The sequence below is a fragment of the Balaenoptera physalus genome (assembly GCF_965194825.1).
Source record: "Balaenoptera physalus genome assembly, chromosome: 1".
Classification (NCBI taxonomy): domain Eukaryota; kingdom Metazoa; phylum Chordata; class Mammalia; order Artiodactyla; family Balaenopteridae; genus Balaenoptera; species Balaenoptera physalus.
Window position 1 is genome coordinate 40,175,936 of NC_138882.1, and position 15,048 is coordinate 40,190,983.

The following is a 15,048-nucleotide window of genomic DNA, read 5'->3' on the forward strand; positions in this document are numbered from 1 at the left end:
CCTGCCTCAGTTTCCTAAGAAAGCACACCCAAAGATAAAAAAAAAAAGTCCACAATGTCTAGCAGTGTCTGGCAATTGAATGGGCCAGCAAACTACATACTAACACTGGGAATGAAGTATTGCTAAATAGATCAGAGCAGAGGTTCTGGAGTCAGAGGGACCCCAGGATGCTGGCTCCATGGACCTCATCAGCTATGAAGACTTGGGAAAGTTCCCCCACCTCTCTGAGCTGCCAGTGTCTCATCTACAAAATGGGGAAAATAAAACTACTTCATAGGGTTACTGTAAAGATGAACTGAGAACCTGTATGTAAAATGCCTGATACAGAATAGATGACCATAAATGATGGGTATTATTATGAGGGCTTGCCCCCTCAGAGAGGTAAACATGCCCCCACTAAAGAGCTGTTCTGCAGCTGCCTCAGGCAACCAGGTGAATCTCTCAAAGGCCACTGATGCTCAAATACCAAATTCCCACATGTTCCCCCATGTCATTCCTCCTCCCCCCACACGTCCTATTACAGTGCATGGCACGCTGCCTCCCAAGTTTCCAAGTGAGAGACCTTGCAGTCCTCATTGACTTCCCTCTCCTCCCACAGCCAAACCATCATCAGGTGCTGTTGATTCTACTTCTTAAATATGTCAACTCCATTTGCTTCTCTCCCTCTGCCACCACAAATATTAGCTCGGGGCTCCACCAACTTGCCCCTAGATAACAGGTCTCCAGGCTCATCTCCCTGCCCCAGCCTTCCCCCTTCAATTAACTCTGCAACTACAATTATCTTTCTAAAGTACAAATCTGATCGTGCCTCTCCCTTGCTTTAAACCCTTCATTGGCTCCCCAAAATAAAATCCAAGTCCCTTAACATGGCTTCCAGAGCCTGCCATGATCTGCCTAGCGCTCAGAGCTCCCTTCCCAGACTCATCTCTCACCACACCCCTCCTTGCTCTGCGTGTTCCAGCCACACTGAGTACGTACACTTGTACAAATGAATCATGACTTCTCTCTCTCTCTCTCTGGAGTGATTTCACGCATGCTTTCCCCTCTGCTTAGAATACTCTTTTGTCCCTTCCCTTCACCATGTTAACACATATTCATTTTTTAGGTTTCAACTTAGATGTCATTTCTTCCAGGAAGCCATCCCCAATACCTGAATCCCGGGTTAGATGTCCCTTCCACTGTATACAAATGTCTGCTAATTTGTTCACCTCCCCCCAGTAGAGCCCCTGTAGGACAAAATACATTTCTTTCATTGAAACATCCCAAGTGCTTCAAACACTGCCTGGCACAAGATAGGCACTCAGATATTTGCTGGATAGATGTATGGATGCCAACCATTGGTCCTGCCCTGTGGAGCCATTTCTGGTTGAAGGCAGCAGCTAAACTAACCCCAGGTACCAGCAGGTTTCCATCCAGCAAAGGCAACACCTACCTAGAATGGCTACCACCTCGTCATCCTGGATCACCTCCAGGGAGCCGGAGACCACAAAGCAGAGGCTGTCGACACTCTCTCCCGCGTGGTAGATGAGGTCCCCGGGGGCGCAGTGCACCGTCTGGAACTCCATGGCCAGTGCCCGCAGGCAGCCGTCGCTGGCCAGCCGGAAGGCCGGGTGCTCCTTGAACACCTTGCGGTTCAGGTGCACGCAGATGTCAGCTCTCATGTCCTTGGGGCAGATCTGCAGGACCTGGCCAAGCATGGGGAGAAAAAGTGTCAGGATCCTAGGTGTGGCCTCCAGCTCACTGCTTCGCAGGACGGAAACAACACCCACTAGACTAGACCGTACTTTTCAAGGCACCAATGGACATGACAGCCGCAGTGACCCCAAAATCTGTGCTAAATGCTCAGGACAGGGGCCTGAGTCAGGGGCTGGGAGTATGTGGGACCCTTTAGACAGGAAATCCAGGAAGTCCTCTCTGAGGAGGTGACAATTAAGCTGACATCTACATAACGTGTCAGAGGGAGCCCTATGAAAGAAGAACATTCCAGCAGAATAGCCAAGGCTGTGAGGAGACCTGAGCAATAGCCAGTGTGAATGAGGGGAAAGGTGGGCATGGGAGACGAGGTTTCAGGAGAACGTCAAACACGGGAGCATGTGGAGACTTTTAAACTATGAAAAGATCTTGATTATGATACTGAGTGTAATGGGGACACGTTGGAGGACTTTGAGCAGGGGAGTGGCAGGGCATCCTCTATATTTTAAGATGATCATTGCAGCTGCAGAGTGGAGTTAGAGGGCCAACTGTAGGCTGGCAGGAGTGGAGCCAGGAATCGAGTTAGCTCACGCCTGCAGGTGTCCAGGTGAGCAGTGAGGGGACTTGGACTGGGTTGCTGGCAGGGAAGCCAGTGAGAAGTAATCAAATTCCGAATGTATTCTGAAGATACAGCTGACATGGTCTGTTGATGGATTGAAGGTGGATGTGATTTGAAGAAAGATATTAAGTAATATTTACTGAGCACTTCCTACGTGCCAGGCATTGCTAGGCACTTTGGAGTCATTCATTCATTTCACACACATCTACTGAATACCTTATTGTATGCCGGGAATCTTTCTAGGCTCTGAGGATGTAGCGCGAAAAAAATCCCCTGCCTTTGTGTGACTTACTCTCTAGTGGGAGAGGACAAATAAAAAGCAAAATAAGTAAAATTTAGTGGTTAGGGCTATTTGCAAATAAAAAGCAAAATAAGTAACATTTAGCAGTAAGTGCTAAGGAGAACAATGAAGAAAGAAAGCAGAGGGAAAGTCAGGAGGGTTGTGATTTTACATTTTCAAGCTAATTGAAATCTTCACATACACCCTATGATGTAAGTGCTATTATGGCACCATTTTACAGATGAGGAAACTGAAGTACAGGAAAGATCAATAACTTGCTCAAAGTTGCACAGCCAGGAAACTGCAGAGCTGGGCTCTCCAACTAGGTAGTCTGACTCCGGAGCCCAGTTTAGATACAAATCACTTCCTATATGATAAAGCTGCCCAAAACAAATGGGCTTGTAATTTGACTCTCAGCGTCTAGGAACTCAAGGCAAAATGGGAACTGTAAGAGACCATGTGGGTCTCATATTCCAAAGAAATAAAAATTTCTCAGCCTTTCCTATGGAGAGAAATATTTCTCTGGACTAAATTTTTGGGAGAAACCATTCATAGATCCTTACGTAGCAAGCACGAAGTAACGCAAGAGGACACCTTCAAGTGTACTTTTCCAGAGAAATCAGGAGTGTTCCTAAAATAATCCTTTCTCCTGTCCTAGCCTGTGAACAAAGCTGGGGGCATAAAATCAAACGTGTTAAGTGAAGACATTTCCTTGGGGTGCTGGTTACTTCCCCACCCCTGCTTCTCCGCCCCAGCACAGGCCGTTCGCCTCTGCATCCGGTGCTCACCTCCGAATTTGGAAGTCCCTCAGCCTCCTTCAAAACCCAGCTCAAATCTCACCTTGCCCAGGACAGCGCTGCTCCAATCCCGCCCCTCCGCATGCCCCCATGCTCTGCACTGGAAAGAGGAGGTCAAACAGTAGAAATCCCAGTTCCTTCCTCTCCAAGTGACTTAACTGCTCTACACTTCAGTCTCTTCTGTAAAAAAACATGCTGCTAACGTTGCCTTATGAGGATTAAATGAAATTATATCTACCAGTACACATCCTCAGGACAGCACCTGGCCCCAGTAAGGGACTCAATAAATGCAGGTCCCCGTCCTCTATGTGCCTCTGCATTCCTGCTCTGGGGCTGTAGGATGCCAAGGAAGTGAGCATGTTCTCTGGGAGCGGGGATGGAGGACTGACTGAGGCAGAGGAAAACTCAGACAGCCAATGCTTGGGCAGAGCGCTCACTAAGTACTTCTCCTTCAGGTTCAGTAAAACAAGACTCCTGTAGAAATGTAGGTTTAATTTGGATCCTCTTCTCTCCAAGCAGAACACCAGGGAGTGGGGAACACTTGCTTGTCATGTCAAAACTGTGCCCAGTGGTTTGAAACAAAGATTTGTTCTCTAGGTGATTTCACCTTCAAATATTTCCTTTCCCTTGGGCTGGGCTTTGCTGGCAGAGTGTGGAGATAATGCTTTATTCATGGGCGCTGTTCCAGAGCCACGGGAAAGCACGTGTGGAGAGGAGAGGGCACTTGGAGTGGAGAAATTACACTCTCATGGCCATCAGCATCTCCATCATTCTTCTGTTGGCTTCACACTGGTGGCACTCCTGAACGCCTCTCTCTGAGGGGGGGTGTCAGCTCAAGACCCCGCAGCCTTCCTGGGCCACCTGCCCTTCTACTTGGTTTGAGGAGACACCACTCTTGCTGATCTCTGAGGCTTCGAAGGCCCCAAGGAGATGTCACCACAGAGGTTCATGGAGTCTCCCTGGGGGAGTGGTGGGGGCAGGGGGGAGCATGGATGTGAGAACAGGCTTTAGGATCAAGCAGATCTGGATTCAAGTCCTGGCTTCCACATGTACTAGTCGTGTGGACCTGAAGCTATGCTCCTTTCCCCAAGTCTTCTTCTTCTAACTTGAGTATAGAATTCTTCAGAGGATTCCATGAGCTGCTGTGTGAAAGTCCTGGTACGATGCCTGGCACCTGACAGGGCTCAGTGCATGGGAGCTGTCATGTCTGACATTGTTATCACAGCAGAGCAGCAGGTCAGCCTGAGGGAGGCTTTGAAGTCCAGGAGGTCAGAGCCAAAAGGGCCTTAGAGGTCAGCCTTATTCTTAAAAGTCATCTAGTTTCCATGTGTCACAGACAAGGAAACTGAGGCTCAGAGGGACCAATAATGTGCTCAAGGTCATCAGATAATTACCGGTAACACCGGAGTTGCCCAGCACTCCCACCCTTCCACCGCACACACATCGCCTGGTCATCACCGACCATTCTGACCTGGATTGGAGGAGAGCGAAACCAGGGAAGGGCTCAGAACCTTGGGACTGGCTTTCTCCCCAGGAGCTGCCTGCCAAGGAAGAGCGGCCACCCCAGGCCGGGCTGGGCTCTGCACTGAGTGTCACAATAGTCCCTCTTCCATCTGGATCAGGACATGGGGCAAGTCCCAGAGCCCTCCAGGGAGACAGCAGGGAGGGGAAGGGAGGGCCAGTGCTGATGGGTGCTGTCTCCCATGCAGCCACCCAGCCCAGCCCTGCAGTGAGGGCAGGAAAGGGTTTCTTTCCCAACAACCAGATTTACAAAGGCATCCTGGCCCCTGGGAAAGGGAGCCCCAGGGCTGAGAGATCAAAGTTCCTTTCTGCTCCATCAGCTGCCAGGCACCCACAGAAGCTACAGGGGCCTGGTTGAGACAGCAGAGCAGAAACAACAGGCACAGTGGCGCCAGCGGTTAGCAAAGCCAGGGATGAAGTCCCACCCAACCGATGACCTGCCTGTCTGAGAAATGAGGACAACTTCACCTGGACTCATCCTTCTTCCCTCCAGTACATGTGTTAAATTAAAAACAACAACAGAAAAGTAATAGTAGGAAAAGCACAAGCTTTGAAGTCAGACAAAACTGGGTTCAAACCCTGACTCTGCCATTCTTAACTCTGTGACCAGGGGCAATTAATAAAATTAATTGGGTTTCTGTGTCCTCATCCCTTCAGTAGAAATAAGAGTGGATGCCTCCCAGGGTTGTCATGAAGCCTAAGTGAAGCACGAATGCAGGGCCAGGCATGTGCAGTTGTGCAGTAAACATCTGTTCTTAATGCACCTTCAAGACAGGGTAGCTGGTTATTGTTGTTATTATGGCAGATATTCAATAGAGTTAAGGTATTGTTCCTTTTAAGTTGGGATCAGTTAAATTTAGTTAAATTTCCCCAATTAAACCGTCAACTCTCAACTGACTCTTCCAACGGAGAAAGGCCAGGAGCATGGAGAGCTGATCCCCAAGGCAGCTGAATTTGGCTTTGAAGGTGTCATAAGGTATTTTTGCAATCGTGATACCGTTTTGTTTGCCTCATTCTAACAATGAAAGGTATCAGTATTCCCTGAGTACTTAAGGAATGGTGATTAAAGGGAGAAGTGCCATTAAAAAGACTTGAGAAGCAGAGAAAAACTAACCTAGGATTACATCTTTGCTCATAGAAAATATTACAAAGGAGATCATTCATAAATGATTAATCGAAAGTCCACTGTATCTTTTCTCTATTCTTTCCAGTACCACCAAATTTTCATCACTTTATTGAAATGCATCTAGAATAATGCAGCTCTTGGAGAATGATAGATATTTACTGCCATTTCCATTTTACAGGTGGGAAAACTGATGCCTAAAAAGGAGCCTAAGGGATGCTCTGGTTAAGTCAACTGCTTATTAAGGCACAAGCCCCTGGTCGGTATCTCCCAGGCTAGTCTAACAAATAGGACACTTGTTAAAAATGCAGATTTCCAGGGCTTCCCTGGTGGCGCAGTGGTTGAGAATCTGCCTGCCAATGCAGGGGACATGGGTTCGAGCCCTGTTCTGGGAAGATCCCACATGCCGCGGAGCAGCTGGGCCCGTGAGCCACAATTACTGAGCCTGCGCTCCGCAACAAGAGGGGCCGCGATAATGAGAGGCCCGCGCACCGCGATGAAGAGTGGCCCCCACTTGCTGCAACTAGAGAAAGCCCTCGCACAGAAACGAAGACCCAACACAGCCATAAATAAATAAATAAATTTTTTAAAATGCAGATTTCCAATCCCCATTCCACCCCATTCCTCCCCACAAAATTCTGATTCCAAAGATCTGGGATTGTGGCTGGGGATCTGTTTTTAATGACCATATCATGGGATTCTCAGCAGGGCCAAGACTAGAGTAAGGCAATAGCCTTGGACACAAAACTTAAGGAGATGCTAAAAACTCAGTCATCAAGATAAATCAGAGTTTAGGGCAATACTCTGAAAAATCAAAATTCATGCAAAAAAATCCATGATGAACAAAATAGCAAAAGTTTGAATAAAGAGCAGATCGGCAGCAATGCTGTGCCGTCTTGGAGTCTGAGGTGAAAGGAAAATCAGTAACGCTGGTCATCTCACCCTGGGTGGCCCTGATTCTTATCAGCATACCAGCCTGGGAAATCCTGTCCTAGACAGTTAGACTGCAAGTCCGTCTCTTCTCCAGGAGACACCCCTGCCTTTCCAATTTCTAAAATAATATCTCTTAATTGTTGGTTCTTGAGAAAGGCTGATCTGGAAGCAATCAAAATCTTTGGAGGTAGGACCTGGGATTCCAAAACTATACCCAGGAGAATTCAGATGCACAGTCAGGTGTGAGAAGCACTGCCCTAGGTGAGCCTCAGGTCTCCCTGGGAAAGCCAAGAGACAAGTGGTTTACCTGAGCCTGTCGCCTCCTTACCTTCTCTGTGTCGATGCCTCTGGACATGGACCAAGTAGACACGATGTAATCCATGACTCGCTCGCTCAGTCCCTTGGGAACCTGGTAGAGCTTCAGGAAGTCCCGGACGCTGTTGAGCATCTCATGATACCTGTTGGTGTTGGCGTACATCTGTTGGAAAATGGTGGTCACATTCCCGAAGATGGTGGCATACAGAAGTGCTAGAGAAAAGAGGAGGAGGAAAAATACACATCAGTGGTCCCTGAACTAGGGCCCAAGAATGCCCCACTTGCTCAGAGCAGGCCAGTGGTCAGAGCTGCCCACCCAATGGCAGATGCTTCTGACCTTCTCAGAAGAGCCTCATCCCATGAGCCTCTGGGAGTGGACCCAAAGAAGGAGTCTCCAAACACCAGGCCACTAGGACAAACTTGTGGGAGGCAGGGCTAGGGTGGGGCAGCTGGCATGACTGGGGCCAGAAGTAGGAGACAGACAGCAGTGGGGGCTGGGGACAGGACAGCTGGACTGCTTCACTGTATACGTTTTATCACAAAAAGCTTGAGCCATGCCTGAAGCCATCAGTCAAATGTGTTCTTATGTGCTCTGGACCAGCCCAAATCCAAACCTATCAGCAAGTCATCTTTTTAAAGCCCTGCTATGTGCCAACTCCACTACCTGCCAGAGACAGGATGGGGAATGTGCCACTCAGTCCTGGCTCTCACACAGCAAACAACATAGCAAACAGACTTTAAAAATGTAATCACAAATAATTAAATAATAGCAAGTCCGCCAACAGCATTGAGGGATGTTATATCTTTGCTTTGTATTTGTTGTTCAGGTGCACGTCAACACAACAGTCCACTTCACTGTGATGTGGCTCCTGGGGAAAAAAGCATGGCTTTGATATGAACAGAATAAAATCAGGTCCCCTGGAGATGTAACAAGCACCTACTACATGCTACTGCTGCTCCGCCTACATTAGTGTCATGAAGAAGGACCATTATGTCATCATAAAACCCCACATTCTATACGTAACCCCCATTTGCCCTTGAATACTAAGCTCAAGTGCTACCTCTTCCAGGAAGCCTCCCCAACACTCCTCCCCTCCATCTGTCCCCGTGAGGGTGACCGCAACTCTCCAGGCATACAGATCTTCCTCGATTTACGATAGGGTTACATCCCGATAAACCCACCATAAATTGGAAATATCATAAGTCGAAAATGCATTTAATACACCTAACCTACCAAACATCACAGCTTAGCCTAGTTACCTTAAACACGCTCAGAACACGTACATTAGCCTACAGTTGGGCAAAGTCGTGGAAAACAAAGCCTATTTTATAATAAAGTGTTAAATCTTATGTAATTTATTGAATCTTGTACTAAAAGTGAAAAACAGAATGGTTGATCCTTGTGATCGCATGGCTGACTAGGCGCTGCCGCTCACTGCCGCTGCCCAGCATCACAAGAGCATATCATACTGCATGTCACTAGCCCAGGAAAAGATCAAAATTCAAAACTGGAAGTACAGTTTCTACTGAAGGCATATCGGTTTCACACCATTATAAAGTCGAAAAATCCTAAGTCAGGGACTATCTGTATTTCCATTGAGCTCGTGTTATAGACACCATTTTGCAATCATATTCTTCTTTCTTTGCCTGTGCCCTTACAATAGGCTTGAAGGCTGGACTCAGCTTTTCCTTGCCATTGCAGCCGGGGGAGCTAACGCTATACCAGTACCCAATAAATATTTGTCATATTAGTGAATTTCACATGCTTTTGCTATGCCTTACTTTAAAAATGAGTTACTACTGACATGCAATGAACTGTACATGTTGATGTATACAATTTGATAAGCTTTGACGTATGTATACACCCATAAAACAATCACCACAAACCAGATAGTAACATATCCATCACCGCTAAAAGTTTTGTCATGTCCATTTACAATCCCTCCCCCTCCGCCTCCCATCTCCAAGCAACTGATGTTTTCTGTCACCATAGATTAGCTTGCATCTTCAAGAATTTTATATAAATGCGATCATACAGTATATATTCTTTTTAAACATCATAAAATACATTCATCTAAGATGTACAGTTCAATGGCTTTTAGTACATTTATAGAGTTGTGCAACCACAAGCACAATCTAAGTTTAGAATATTTTCATGCCCCCCCCCAAAAGAAATTCCTATACCCATTTATCAGTCATTCCCCATTTCCTCCCTAGTCCCCTAATCTTAGGCAACTGCAAATCCACTTTCTGTCCCTTTCGACTTCCCTATTCTGGATATTTCTTACGAATTAAATAATATATGTGGCTTCCTGTGACTAGCTTCTTTCATTCAGCATAATGTTTTCAAGGTTCATCCATGTTGTAGCATGCATCAGTACTTCATTCCTTTTTATCGTTGACTAATGTTCACAATATTAGGGATAGTATGGATATTCCATATTTCATTTATTCATTCATCAGTTCATGGGCACTGGGGCCTTTCGACTGATGAATAATGCTGCTATGAACACTGCTGTGCAAGTTTTTGTATGAACATGTTTTCAATTCTCTTGGAGTAAAATTACTGTGTTATATGGTAACTATGTTTAACATTTTGAAGAACTGCCATAGTATTTTCCAAAGTAGCTGCACCATTTTACATTCCCACCAGTGGTGTATGAGGGTCCCAAATGTCTCCATATCCTTATCAACACTTGTTATTATCTGTCTTTTTGATTATTGCCATCCTAGTGATTGTGAACTGCTATCTCTCTGTAGCTTTGCTTTGCATTTCTCACATGACTGATGATGTTAAACATCTTTTCATGTGCTTAATAACCATTGGCATGTCTTCTTGGAGAATGTCCACTCAAATCCTGTGCTCATTTTTTAGTTGGGTTTGTCTTTTTATTATTGAGTTATAAGAGTTCTTTATATATTCTGGATGTAAATCCTTTATCAGATACATGATTTGCAAATATTTTCTCACATCATGTGGGTTGTCTTTTCACTTTCTTGATGGTATGGTTTGCAGCATTCAAGTTTTTAGATGTGATGTAGTCTAATTATCTGTATTTTTTTTTGTTTTCTTTTTTGACTGGCTTATTCATTCAGCATAATTATTTTGAAATTTATCCATGTTGTTGCATATAGCAATAGTTTGTTATTTTTTAAAAAAAGTTTTATTTTAAAATAATTATAAATTCACAGAAAGCTGTAAAGATAGTACAGAGAGATTCCATGTGTGTACCCTTTAGCCAGTTTCCTCACTGGTTACAGCTTATATAACTAGAGTATAATATAAAAACCAGAAGATTCACATTGCCGTAAAGTGTATATATAATTCTGTGTCACAGTGTCACATGCGTAGATTCATGTACTGAGTACCACATTCAAAATACAGAACTGTTCCATCACCACAGCCATCTCCCTTATACTACCCCTTTATAATCCCTCCCCCCAGCAACCACTAATCTCTTCTCCTTTTTTTATAATTATGTCATTTCAAGAACATTATATAAATAGGATCATACAGTATGTGACCTTTTGAGACTGGCTTTTTCCACTTAGCAGAATGTCCAAGATCCATTCATGCTGTTGCATGTATCCATAGTTCATTCCTTCTTACTGATGAATATAACCCATTGTATGGATACACCCCAATCATTTCTTTCAAATAATCTTACTCAGGCTTGGCTGACAGACTGAGGGAGGGAAAAATAATAAAGGCATAGGTCTAGAAGGAAGGGAAGGAAATCTTCGGTTAAATCTGCCAAGTAGCACTGGACACGGCTGCCTGAAAAACTGAGGACACGAATCCACCCAACAAGAATTGCAAATGAGGATGGGAAAGAGGACTGCCAGCTCTGGAAAGGTGCCAGGAGTGGTGCCAATCTGAACAAAAGGAGCCAGATGAAAAGCAGAAGTCGTCAAGCCTGAATAACGCAGACACAGCTCTTCTAAGCTCATAAATAACCTCACACAAGATGGGATCGAAGCTGCTCCTCCAGCCCAGTAATGCCACCGAATGAGGTCAGTACCAGCCTTGTTCCCAGAGAGTCTGACCGTAACTCAACAAGCCTGCATGGCAGTCCTGCCTCAGCTCTTGTTTTCCAGTACACAGTGAACCAGAAGTCAAGAATGCAGAGTAGAGGTGCCTTTTTTAGAATGGCTGCTGAAAATTAATTGAATCTTAAGCTTAAAAAAATAGTTACACCAAATCAATACAGTAAGAATAGCTCTCTTGTCCATGATCTGAGAACCAGGTGCAGGTCTGAGACACTGGTGTGCTGGTCAGACAGTTAAGGCAGTGATGCCACGTCCATCATGTACAGCCCAGGGCTGCTCCCACCCTACTTTGTTTCTGAGGCATTCAGAAGGTTGAGGCTCCTCAGGAGGGCCTTATTCAATTATTATTACTATTAATGAAATGTTATTATTATTAAAAACGGATAATTTTGCTTTCAGTGTCCCTTCTCTAATTTTATGTGAAGTGGGGTTATATGTTCTGAATGTGTATATTTTATTGATTGATATCTATACATGAGGCATTATGCCTTTAAATACTCAAAACCTAACTGGAAGGGAAGACCTAAAGTCCATCTACGACTTCAACAGATATTTGAGTGTGGTATGGGGAGGGAGAGAGGGAGATTGTAACGTCGCTGTGTCACTGCCATAACTGAACCCCACAGTGAAGAGGATGACCTGGGTGACTCTCAGTGTGGATTAGTTAGGTCCTTCCAAGTTGGGAAAGAAGTAAGAAGACCTTTCCCAATGCCAAGGCAAAATGCTGATTTGGATAAGAGCAGGTTTCTTTATTTGAGTGGTTAAGAGTTAATACTGTATCACACCAAGAGCTCTGGGTCCTACCCAGGGAAAAACAAGACAGTATTCTCTGACCCTTAATTAGAAATTGCTGTATGGAATTTGGGGGGAAGGGCAGCAAAAGATTTCATTTCTCTTCAGAAAATTTAGTGTTTCTTTTTGTATACATTATACATACACATCATTTAAATGGCCAAGACATTTTTTAAAATCCTTAGTCCTCTCAGCCTTCTTCCTTTTCAATTTCCTGTTCTGCAGAAGCAGCCACTTTCAATTAGCTGATTGCTCTGCTATTGATCTCCACATCTGAACATCACGCTCAAATCACTGTGTCCTGATGCTTCAGTTTCAAGCATCATCCACTGAATTTAGCTTCCTCCTACTACCCCATCCCTTACTTCCAATCTCATACTCAAACTCCTCTCCTTTTCCCATTGCCCCATCGTCCCAGGATATTTATATCACCATTTTGGTGAGACAATTATCTGTGCTTATATTATTACAACTAGATGAATGCTAGTCACAGCTAAGTCATGTAATTACTTTTCATGTGATGACTGCGGTTACTTTTCCTTTCCTGCAATGTTTTCTAATAACAGACTTTGCCTTTTCATTTGCTTAGCTTACCTGTCGCTAATTTGACTCTAAACTCTCCCACAGATAAATAAGTCTCTTCTTAATATATTAAAACACATTAGTCGGTCTATCCACTCCATTTCCATAAAGAAGCCCTCCCTGGAGGCTTCTGAACTGGTCCACTGCCAGCTGTGTGGCTGTCTCCACTCCAGTATCCTGGGAAGTCACTCCACTTATTCCGGTTAGAGCCCCCAATTTCTGCACCCCATGTCTTCTGATGTCTTGGTTTACTTGTTTTTGTTGAAGACATCCTCTAATAGCTTTCTGAGCAAGGCTGTAAGGGAGCAAAACCTTTGAGACCTGATATGTTAACTCGTACTCAGTTAATAGCTTGTCTGGATGTAGAATTCTAGATTAGAAATCATTTCTCGTAGAATTTTGGAAGCATTCCCCATTGTCTTGCTGTTGAGAAGTCAAAAGCATTCAAATCCTTCATCTTTCACAGTGAACCTGTTTTTTTTCTCTCTAGAAGCTCTTTTTTCACAATGTTCTGCAAATTCATAAGGATGTACCTTTTGCTGTGGTTCAGTTTTCATCCATTGTGCTAGGCTTTCAATAATCCCTTTCGACCCAAGAATTTATGCCCTTCATTTCAAGAACATCTTTCTGGGTTTATTTCTTATTCTTTTCTCCCTTTCTTCTTTTCTTAACTTTCCTCCAGCAGATCAAAGTGACAAGAAAAGGAAAAGAGAAGAGAGGAGAGGAGAGGTGAGAAAGAGTAGATGATCAGGGTGGTGATAGTAATCACGGGATGGAGTGAGGGAAGGGTAAGCATTAATAAGGATACTTTTTATTTCTAGTCAGCTGTCTTTCAGTATTTGGGATAAAATTCACAGTTTCTCAAAAGGCAAGAGAGAAGGGAAATTGAGAGACTGTTCTATTCTACGAACCCTAGATAGAAGGAAGCCCTAGTCAGAAGCAACACATTAAGAGCAATGGCAAAGGAAGTAGGCATCACAACCCCTAGGATCTTTGGTGGGACAGAAAGGATATGGTCAAGGAGTGAGTCTGGAACTAAGAAGTGTGTTGAGCAGGAAGCCACAGGTCCTAAGCTCCTGGCTATTTTCTGCGGCATGTAACTGGCTCTCTAGCTCCCCATCCTCCTCACAGCATCCTGGTTTTGAGAGCCACCTGTCACACTCACCTCCCCTCTCCCATCTCTCTTTGGGACATCTACTCCAGGTGCACCTAATCTTCCTGCTACCAAAAGGAAGTGAAGACGGGAAGAACCCGTCCTTTGGTTAGAAGGGCATCTCTGGAATTCCAGGTGACCAGCTTCTGCAGAGCTGTTAGACCCTCACCACCATACTTTTAATAATTGGTGGGTTACTCTTGCACTGTTGGTGGGAATGTAAATTGATACAGCCACTATGGAGAACAGTATGGAGGTTCCTTAAAAAACAAAAAATAGAACTACCATACGACCCAGCAATCCCACTACTGGGCATATACCCTGAGAAAACCATAACTCAAAAAGAGTCATGTACCAAAATGTTCATTGCAGCTCTATTTACAATAGCCAGGACATGGAAGCAACCTAAGTGTCCATCATCGGATGAATGGATAAAGAAGATGTGGCACATATATACAATGGAATATTACTCAGCCATAAAAAGAAACGAAATGGAGGTATTTGTAGTGAGGTGGATGGAGTGAGAGTCTGTCATACAGAGTGAAGTAAGTCAGAAAGAGAAAAACAAATACAGTATGCTAACACATATATATGGAATCTAAGGAAAAAAAAAAAAAGGTCATGAAGAACCTAGTGGCAAGATGGGAATAAAGACACAGACCTACTAGAGAATGGACTTGAGGATATGGGGAGGGGGAAGGGTAAGATGTGACAAAGAGAGAGAGTGGCATGGACATATATACACTACCAAACGTAAAATAGATAGCTAGTGGGAAGCAACCGCATAGCACAGGGAGATCAGCTCTGTGCTTTGTGACCACCTAGAGGCGGGGGATAGGGAGGGTGGGAGGGAGGGAGACGCAAGAGGGAAGAGATATGGAGACATATGTATATGTATAACTGATTCACTTTGTTATAAGGCAGAAACTAACACACCATTGTAAAGCAATTATACTCCAATAAAGATGTTATAAAAAAAATTGGTGGGTTAAACAGACTTGTGGGCTTCTCTAGGAAGTTGGTCATTATTCATAAAATTATTTATGTTAGAAAATGCACCCCACCTTCTAATAAACAACTTGCACAGGATAATGGACTCCTAAACTCAAGAAGAAAAATAAATAAGTTGCCACTTCTGCAGTTGTATCAAAGCTTAGAGATAAAGAAAGAATATGAATCTTTTTCCTTTTT

General features: G+C 44.4%; 2 protein-coding genes across 5 annotated transcripts in view; one reads left to right on the forward strand and one right to left on the reverse strand.

The window, feature by feature from the left end:
* HHAT (hedgehog acyltransferase) overlaps nt 1–15,048 on the forward strand; it is a 516,536-nt gene that overhangs the window by 478,200 nt on the left and 23,288 nt on the right. The window lies entirely within an intron of this gene.
* The window catches only part of KCNH1 (potassium voltage-gated channel subfamily H member 1), a 417,868-nt gene that overhangs the window by 114,646 nt on the left and 288,174 nt on the right, over nt 1–15,048 (reverse strand). For all 4 annotated transcript variants that reach the window (XM_082464235.1, XM_082464234.1, XM_082464237.1 and 1 more), the window contains 2 exons: nt 7,294–7,493; nt 1,433–1,685 (listed from right to left, as the gene is read on the reverse strand). In XM_082464235.1, the coding sequence (XP_082320361.1) occupies nt 1,433–1,685; nt 7,294–7,493 (453 nt within the window). The remainder of the gene's footprint in view (nt 1–1,432; nt 1,686–7,293; nt 7,494–15,048) is intronic.